Below are 9638 nucleotides of genomic sequence, written 5' to 3'. Positions count from 1 at the left end.
AGTTCAGATCCGTGTGAGCTGCTCGTAGAATATTTGCTACTCTTATTTTGGGGGCAGTATGGTTGTATTTCCGGTATTGTTACGGATGCGGATCACGTCTGTGACCTGCTACTTTCTGTGTTATTTTAACATAAAAACCACCACATTTACGGTTGTTATTCATTTATATAATAGTGTTCAGTTACCTTTATGTCTATACATGATTTTAAACTCATCGGTATATATTTTCAGCAGCTCTCGTTAAATTCACAAGAAGCGGACTTTAAATCCCGTCGGCGTTGGTTGTGCGGGGGAATGTTTTTATTGTGACACGAAGGGTGAAAGTTGAAGGTGGAAACATGGCCGCTGGAATCAGCTCTAAACATGGATTATTAAGCAACAAAACGTCGCTGTATCGCGCTCTTCACAGGCGGATTTCACCCGGCAGCGTTTGTCTCCAGCGGGCGGCGCGTGTTCAGAGCGCGAGAGCCGCGAGCAGCGCGACAACAGACTCTCAAACGTACTGCATGGAGCTGGTGAGGTGGGTCTGACTGCTAGCCAATGCTAACAACAGTTAGCATTACAGCCAGGCAGGCAGGCACGGCACGTCACGATGTGTCCCACAGCTTAGTTTAAAGAGATACAGCAGCTCCTATTAAATGACGTCACAACACAGTATGACGTAGAACGTTTTTAAACTATAACACCGTTACTCTGTTGTTTGATGTTTGGTTAAATCTTTGCACTCCTGTTTAGTTAGTTCATTTAATATTATTGTATTTCATTGTATATATTGTGCGTTTTATATTTGCCTTTAATATTTAATATTTTACTCTGTTATTTTATTTACCTGTACAATACATTTCTATAAAAGTAATAAAAGTAAAAAATGGCAAAGCACTGAGTTTTTTATGTGAAGTTATGGAAATGATTTGAAAATACAGAATGAACTTTAACTTTAGAAGAATGTCATCAACTGCACCTCCTCAGTCTGTCCTCCTCCTCCTCCTCCTCCTCCTCCTCCTCCTCCTCCTCAGGTCCAGAGACTATGACGGCTACGTGTCCTCCCTGCTCCTCCCAGAGGAGGCGCGGCGCTCCTCTTTGGCTCTGAGAGCCTTTAATGTGGAGCTGGCACAGGCAGGTAGTCCAACAGCGAGGCTGGATGAGGAGCGATGAATACCGCCGTTATTACCGCCGTTATTACCACCGTTATTACCACTGCTCCTGTTTCTGTGATGAAAGCCTGCTGGGGATTACTTTTAGCTCGTCGAGCAATTTCTCTCCTACGTTTGTTTCTCCACAAGGTGAAGGACTCCGTTTCCCAGAAGACCATTGGTTTGATGCGAATGCAGTTCTGGAAGGCGGCCATCGAGGAAATCTACAGAGACGAGCCTCCGAACCAGCCGGTCAGTGCCGAGCTGTGGAGGGTAAATACCGACCTGCGGACGGCGGAACGTTCAATCGGCGAAGGGTTCGGTTCCTAAAGTAACAGCAGCAAAGGCTGTCGGGATGTTTAAACTCTTCAGCTGAGTAACAGTGTGGGTGATGTTTTGCAGGCGGTGAGGAAACATTACCTGACAAAGAGATGGCTGCTGAGGATCATCACAGAGAGAGTAAGACACGCCCCTTCACACGGAGATGACCCGTCTCTCGCTGCAGCGTGTAGTGATGCTGAGAGCAGCTGACATGTTTCTAAAAATCAATGTTTGCATGAACACTTGTGTTTCACCAGGAGAAGGATCTGGATGACCGAGCCTACAGAAACCTGCAGGAGCTGGAGACGTACTCGGAGAACACGCAGTCCTCTTTAATCTACCTGCTGCTGGAGTGTTTAGGTGAGTGAGTGACTGTCGTACGTGTCCTCTCTGTGGGGTTTGTCATGTACTGAATCCTTGCTGCTGATTGTGAGCTTCAGAAAACAGTGGTGGGACCAAACGGGAGAAAGTAAGGCTCTCAAAATGTTTTTGTTTTCGTGCAGGGTTGAAGAACGTCCACGCCGACCACGCGGCGAGCCACATCGGTAAAGCTCAGGGGATCGTGACGTGTCTGAGGGCGACTCCGCACCACGGCAGCCGACGCAAAGTCTACCTCCCCATGGACGTCTGCATGCTGGTGAGTCCACGCGTCGCATCGCGGTGAACGTTTGAACGGTTCAAAGGCACGGAGAGAGGATTGTTCAAGGTGAACACACCGCCAATCTGATACCCGAGTGTCCGTTAACCAGACGATGTCTTTCTCTGAGGAATATGTTCTTAAATACAGAACGTTTCCCAAATAACATCGAGTATAACCTCAGAAATAATCCAATAATTAGTGAAGAAGACATTCAGTGCTTCAGCTTTCAAAACATGACACTTGATGCAATGGAGTCATTTCTGTCATTACCCAGAAAGCATTGAGGCCGATATCCAGCTTTAGTCTTTCACAGGAGGAAACAGAATCACTCTTCAAAGATTAAATGATGTATTCAATATAATTATAATAATACAATGTATACTGACACTGCAGGTGTCATTTGTCACAGTGATCGGCATCTTTCAGCGTGTGAGGAAGTCAAATCTCTTTATTCTATCAAAGGAATCTGTGTGTATGTCTTTGAAAATATAAGTCGTAATGAAAACCTCTATTATTCATGTGAAGGTTACATCATGTTGAACGAGTTAGTTTAACTAAACTAAAACTCTTCTGTGTTCTGAGAGAGAGTTCAAACTAACTGAGCTCTGAATTCACTCCACTGGTTTGAGTTCTGTTCTTCCCAAACATGACATAAGGCGCACACACACACACACACACACACACACACACACACACACACACACACACACACACACACACACGCCTCCACACGTTGGGCTGACTCACGGCTCTGCTTTGACATGTCATTTGATATTGTTGTCGGAGCAGTCATGAAACCGTCATCCAGAACCAACCAAGGGATCGTTACACACACACACACACACACACACACACACACACACACACACACACACACACACACACACACACACACACACACACACACACACACACACACACACACACACACACACACACACACACACACACACACACACACGCGCGCGCGATGCAGATAAACAAATAACCATCTGTCCCACACAGAGAACCACAAACTGCTGCGTGTTCACTGTCTGATGTATTTAGGTCGCTGCATGAAGCACAGCAGGCTCCGCCCTTAAACTGTTCAGCTGGAGGATGAGGAGGCCGGCTGAGCACGCCTCACCGTCTCTCTGCTGCCTGAAGAGGGCGCTGTTCACACACAGGAAACAGCCTGCACTCCCACACGTCAACCATTCAGCTCACGTTCTCCGTGCGGGGCGACTTCCTCACCACTGAAGAAGAAAAAGGAGATTAAATGTCATGTTTAACAAGCAGACAGAAAACAGAGGGAGAATGTGTTTTACTGAGATACTCGATATATATATTCATAAATCATAACACACAGAGACTGAAGAGCCACTCTCATTTCATCAGACATCCAAAAACACACCAACAATCACACAAACTCAGTGTTTCATTTTGAGTTTTTTTTTTTAATTCCTGGGTTAGCGTCATTGTCTGCACAATAGATACAATAAGACAAACCTTTATTCTGTTGGTGCAGCAGCACAAGGACAGAAATACATACAGATAAACATATAAAGAAAGAGATTCTCTCTAATGTCCACCAGGGGGCGACTCCTCTGGTTGTATAGAAGTCTATGAGAAAATGACTCTACTTCTCTCTTGATTTATTACCTCAGTAAACATTGTAAACATGAGTTTATGGTCTCAATCTCTAGTTTCAAGTCTTCTTCAATACAGCATGATGTTCATTTAGTAAATGATGGTCCATTTAGAGTCACACAGACCATAAAGCAGGGGATGCTTTAGGGGCGGGGCTACACAGTAATTGACAGGTCTCTACCAGAGACGTATACGGCGTCTCTACGTCACTCCTCCTCAGTCCAGATGTGGTCACTTCCTGTTCACTGGTTGTTAAAAATGGTGCAAATCGCCGAACTCGAGGCTTCAAAACATCCACAAACCAACAAGTGACATCACCATGACTATGTCCACTTCTTATAAACAGTCTAACGGGGGGGGGGGGGGTATTTGCGTTTCCGAATCCGAGCTAATTCTTTGAAACACCAAAGTCACACACTAACAGATGGAGGCAGCAGTAGTTTTTAAGCATTTGTGTTCCCGTGTTTTTTCTGCAGCACGGAGCTTCTCAAGAGGACTTCATCCGAGGCAGCCGGGAGCAGAACGTCCGGGACGTCGTGTACGACATCGCCAGTCAGGCTCACGTACATCTACAACACGTACGTACCCAGAACTAACGTCCAGACCCAAATCACTGTTAAAGACCAAATACCCTAATGAGCCCAAAAAAAACAGGAACATGAAGTCACGTGACCGTGGTGGAGTTCCTTTATAGACTAACATGAAGTCACGTGACCGTGGTGGAGTTCCTTTATAGACTAACGTGAAGTCACGTGACCGTGGTGGAGTTCCTTTATAGACTAACATGAAGTCACGTGACCGTGGTGGAGTTCCTTTATAGACTAACATGAAGTCACGTGACCGTGGTGGAGTTCCTTTATAGACTAACGTGAAGTCACGTGACCGTGGTGGAGTTCCTTTATAGACTAACGTGAAGTCACGTGACCGTGGTGGAGTTCCTTTATAGACTAACATGAAGTCACGTGACCGTGATGGAGTTCCTTTATAGACTAACATGAAGTCACGTGACCGTGGTGGAGTTCCTTTATAGACTAACATGAAGTCACGTGACCGTGGTGGAGTTCCTTTATAGACTAACATGAAGTCACGTGACCGTGGTGGAGTTCCTTTATAGACTAACGTGAAGTCACGTGACCGTGGTGGAGTTCCTTTATAGACTAACGTGAAGTCACGTGACCGTGGTGGAGTTCCTTTATAGACTAACGTGAAGTCACGTGACCGTGGAGGAGTTCCTTTATAGACTAACGTGAAGTCACGTGACCGTGGTGGAGTTCCTTTATAGACTAACGTGAAGTCACGTGACCGTGGAGGAGTTCCTTTATAGACTAACATGAAGTCACGTGACCGTGGTGGAGTTCCTTTATAGACTAACATGAAGTCATGTGAATATTAAGATTACATAATCCAAAATGGAAGAATCCATCGGCTTTTTTTGTGAAAGGAACCAGTGACGTTAACTTCCTGTTGGACTACAAAAAAACGTTATGACTTCCTGTCTGTGGCTCTCCGCTCCAAGTCCATTGGTTCCTACTGAAGACATTAAAACAGGTTAATATTTTTTAAAGTTCTCAGTAATGTCCTGAATAAACTGCTCATTGTACTTTTAATCAAACAATCAGGTAATGTTTCACGGTGTATCGATACTAAAAAGGTCCCGCGGTACCCGTACGTTAAAAACAATACGATTTTGCATATTTTTAGTATCGATACTTCATTAAAATAGCGCGCGATCAGAGCGCACTCACTGTTCCGCTTCCTGTCATGCTGCCGGCACGCATTGACTGCAAGGGGGCTGGGCTTCCCAGCGCTCACACACGCAACAGGCAGCGCTGTGATCGCAGGGGAGACATGGCATCAAGTGCAGGAGCTTTTGCCGACCGTGTTATGAAATGTGGAAGTACTTTGGCTCCATTGCAGACAGTGAAGCAAAGCCCACTGACACACAGAGACCCGTCTGCAAAACCTGTTTCAAAGCCACACGGACCAAGAGAGGCAACACGTCAAACATGGCAACGCACCTTTCAGACCGACACCCCCAACTGTTCACAGAGTTCAAAGAACGACAGGTAGTCTTCATTAATGTCTCGCTGTAGGCTAATACTAATATTAATGCCATTTGTTAGGTGTTCAAAAAGTTGGTCAGGAACAAGCTGGTAAGACAGGGAACCATACAGATGTTTTATTTATTACTATTATAGATAAATATACCAGTATCGTATCGTATTTGTGTTATTGTATCGAATTCTGTTATCGTATCGTAAGTATCGGGTATCATGATATTCATGGCAGGTATCGTATCGAAGTCATCCTACAATCAGGAGGAAATAGAGCGTGTGCTTTGGGACTACTTTCAGCGGTGGATGAATCCACATTTGGGGCTCTAGTGGGTGTTTGTTTTGAGGGATTCAGGAAGTCAGAATTAAAAAGTGTTGATGGTGATGAAGGAACAGCAGCGAGGCTTGTTGGTGGGGATTTCTTAATGAAGGTTAATGGCTCAGGTTGAATTTTCACACAAAAGCAGAAGAAAACCTGCAGTTCTTATGAAATAAAGTGCTCTATATAAAAAAATAAAACGTGATGGAAGTGTCTTTTGGTTTTAGCGTCGGCTCACTAATGCAGCTGTGATGAGATTGGAGCTAATTGGTTTGGAGATTGATTAGCCTCCACTTACTGCCCTTAATTGATTCCTCTACTCTCTGAGGGTTTCCTCGCTGCCCAAACATTCATCAGCATTTCTGTTTCATTTGAACCTCGTTTTACTCCGATTAAGTCGTCTCTAACTGGGGTTATACGGAGTAAACTAGTATTTACTTCCTCCTCAATGCTTTTAATGTCTTTATGAAGTCGTCTCCTGACAGTTTGAATTAGAAAGACAGAGAGAAGAGGACATGAGGACATTTAAATCTACATCATAATGATAATACAAGACATGCTTCTTTCTTTTTAATGATTGATGTTAATCTAACTGTGTTGTTCTGCACTAAAGACGTGTTCTAGTTCGCTCTACTTCTAGTCATGATGGTTCTGTTTCTATAGAGGAGCAGGACTTTTATTTTGTAGAGAGAATCAAGACCTCAGAGAGAAAGATGTGACTGCAGGAGGGTTGAAGTCCTATTACTTCACTAATGTTGGTGTTTTCTAAGAAGCACAAAGAGATTTAACCGGTTTGCTGCTCCAGCGTTTCTGTGTGGATGTGAGATCTCTAGAAATAAGGCGGGAAAATGCACATGTGTTGACACACAAACGGTGTGTTTTAGAAATAGCTCAGTGTGGAGACGGTCAGAGAATCAGTCGGCGTTTAACCTACTTTGTGTTTCTCTCTCTCGCTCCTTCAGGCGCGATCATTTAGCAACAACGTCCCAAAAGCTGCCAACCTGGCCTTCCTGCAGACGGTGAGTCTTAAAGAGCCAAATACGATGAACTGAGTAGTAGTAGTAAAAAAACACAGACGATCTCAAAGCTAATGTCTTCTGAGGACTGAAGGTGTTCAGAGCTTCATGTGTTAAAGCTGCATTCTCTCTAGTGTCCACCAGGGGGCGACTCCTCTGGTCCTATAGAAGTCTATGAGAAAATGACTCTACTTCTCTCTTGATTTATTACCTCAGTAAACATTGTAAACATGAGTTTATGGTCTCAATCTCTAGTTTCAAGTCTTCTTCAATACAGCATGATGTTCATTTAGTAAATGATGGTCCATTTAGAGTCACACAGACCATAAAGCAGGGGATGCTTCAGGCAGCATTTAAAATACTGATTTGTTTATTGAAAAATGTACCTAACGATTTAAATTGACTTCTATAATACTCGCAATAGTTTTTTCGGACAATGTTTCATCTTATAGCTGAATTTTGACCTTTTTCTGGGTGTTTTCTGACTTTTAGTCTAAGTTAAAACTTCCTTCAGACGGCAGGGAAACATCACTATTATTAATATTACATTCCTTCTCTGATCCCCCATAATGCTTCACTATGGCCCTCTAAAACACAATGCTGCTTATTTAAAAACACATTTATATTTGTGTATAAAACATAGCTTGATCAAACGACTCATGTTCTCATTGTTTTTCAGTAAAAATAGTCTTTCAGAGGTAGTTTCCTACTGCAGTTTCCTTTGTGATGAGCAGCTCAGTAGAGCCACTCGTCCTTCTGTCTGCACACAGTCAGAAACCACTCTGCTCCTCCTGAATGTGGAATTCAGATGTTCACGCTGCAGTCAGTTCTCTGCAGTGCAGCTGTGTGAACGGGTGAACGGGTGAACGTGTGAGCGCGTAATCTGTAATTTCAGATGAATCTCATGTTGGGATCCAGGAAACACGGAGAGGAAGCTGGTCTTCAGCTCTCTTACTTTCACACACAAAGCTTTATTTAAACCTCGCTGAGGAGACAAATATAGGAAAAAAAATATCTTGCAGATAAATTGTAGTTTTATTTTGTGAAACTTCTCTCGTGAAACTGAGATGAGCTCAAAGGAATAAACTGAAAAATAACATTTGAGAAGAATCTCTAAAGACAGAAGTCTGGTTCCAGACCTCCAGTTTATTATATATATATATATATATATATATATATATATATATATATATATATATATACATATATTATAATTATCATTATAAATGGGTCTGGTTTTCATTGAGATCTCGTATTTTACTTCTACCATTAATGAACTCAACCAACTGGATCCTTAACTTAAAGAACTTAATGTAACTTTTTCTGAGCTCGAGGAAAGTTTCACTAATTAAAAACAAACATTTTCATAAATTCTGAATATAAAGTTGTTTTGGTGCAGTACCACGAGTGGCCTCAGGCACAAAATGGTGGCGCTGTTTCCATGTCTCTATTAATAACACACAACATAATAACCATTACACCGAGCATTAAAGTACGGTGGAATTAGCAAGCTAGCCAGCTGCCTGCCATCAGAATCGGAAACGGTTTATTGCCAATGACGGAATTTGACAATAAACACAGTGCAATAGTATAAAGACATCATTTAAAAATATGAAAATATACAATAGAATATGAGAAACAAACGATACAAGAGTAAATTAGTTAGCCAGCTAATCCCACACTCGTTACAGACGATTAGCCGCTCATCTTTGTGCTTTTAAAGCAGACTCTTCTTCTGTGGTGTTGTGTGCTGCAGGTGGTGTTGGAGGACTACCTGCAGCGAGTGAGGAGGGCAGATTTTGATATTTTCCACCCGAGTCTGAAGAACAGAAACCCCCTCGTCCCCTTCCAGCTGTACCTCCGGTCCTGGAAGAAGTCCTACTGACATCAGTCCTTCCTCCTCCTCCTCCTCTTCCTCCTCCTTCCTCTTCCTCCTGTGACGCTGCCTCTTTGGGGGATTCTGCCTCAAAGACTTTCAGGAGGTTCACAGAGAAATCTAGACTTGCTTTGAACCACAGTGAAGTCTGCCTCCTCAATAAAAACCACAAACCTCCTCCGGCTCTCACACCAGCTTCGGTCCTTGAAGAGTTCCCAGGAGACCAGTGTTTCCACCACAATATAATATTATGTTCCCTGAATGTACGAGTGTAATTTCACCAGATGTTTTATGCAAAAATAAAGGATCATTTTGGTGTGTTTGTTTAGTTTCAACCTTCATTTCTATCGGTAATAATTACATCATAACTATAAAGTTAATTACTGAATGATCTGGTATGGTTTTATTTACGTAACAATAATCATATATATCAGCGTGTGCACAAAAGATTATTTAGGGCACCGGTGGGGCAATCGTTTGGGATTCTAACCGACATCTCGACATACGTGATACTTTACTGACTAACTTCTCAATAACGTGGTTTCACACGGGACACGAACATCCGTCTCCTGAGTGAGAGTCCTGTGTTTGTTTGACTCGTCCGCCACACAAGCAACGGTTCGTCACACAATCAACGAAGCGATGAAGGC

The 9638-nt window shown here is 43.1% G+C and overlaps 1 protein-coding gene across 5 annotated transcripts; it reads left to right on the top strand.

The window, feature by feature from the left end:
- Positions 1-323: 323 nt before the first annotated feature.
- ndufaf6 (NADH:ubiquinone oxidoreductase complex assembly factor 6) lies at positions 324-9291 on the top strand. 5 transcript variants are annotated; one of them, XR_013767208.1, is made up of 9 exons: positions 324-520; positions 1017-1120; positions 1284-1450; positions 1536-1592; positions 1712-1814; positions 1958-2091; positions 4200-4301; positions 5165-5789; positions 7059-7118. XR_013767208.1 is itself a non-coding variant. In XM_079165489.1 (9 exons), the coding sequence occupies exons 1-9, from the start codon at positions 339-341 to the stop codon at positions 8995-8997; spliced, it is 987 nt and encodes a 328-aa protein (XP_079021615.1). In that variant the 5' UTR covers positions 324-338; the 3' UTR covers positions 8998-9291. The 5 variants fall into 5 exon arrangements, 4 of the variants coding, with proteins under 4 accessions (XP_079021615.1, XP_079021614.1, XP_079021616.1 ...); XM_079165489.1 differs by lacking the exon at positions 5165-5789 and adding an exon at positions 8869-9291 and having other exon boundaries at positions 1017-1116; positions 1284-1406; positions 7059-7115; XM_079165488.1 differs by lacking the exon at positions 5165-5789 and adding an exon at positions 8869-9291 and having other exon boundaries at positions 7059-7115.
- Positions 9292-9638: the final 347 nt, after the last annotated feature.

The sequence above is a fragment of the Pholis gunnellus genome (assembly GCF_910591455.1).
Source record: "Pholis gunnellus genome assembly, chromosome: 8".
Lineage (NCBI taxonomy): Eukaryota > Metazoa > Chordata > Actinopteri > Perciformes > Pholidae > Pholis > Pholis gunnellus.
Note: the sequence above shows the minus strand (reverse complement) of the source record. Positions and strands in the feature narration are given on the sequence as shown.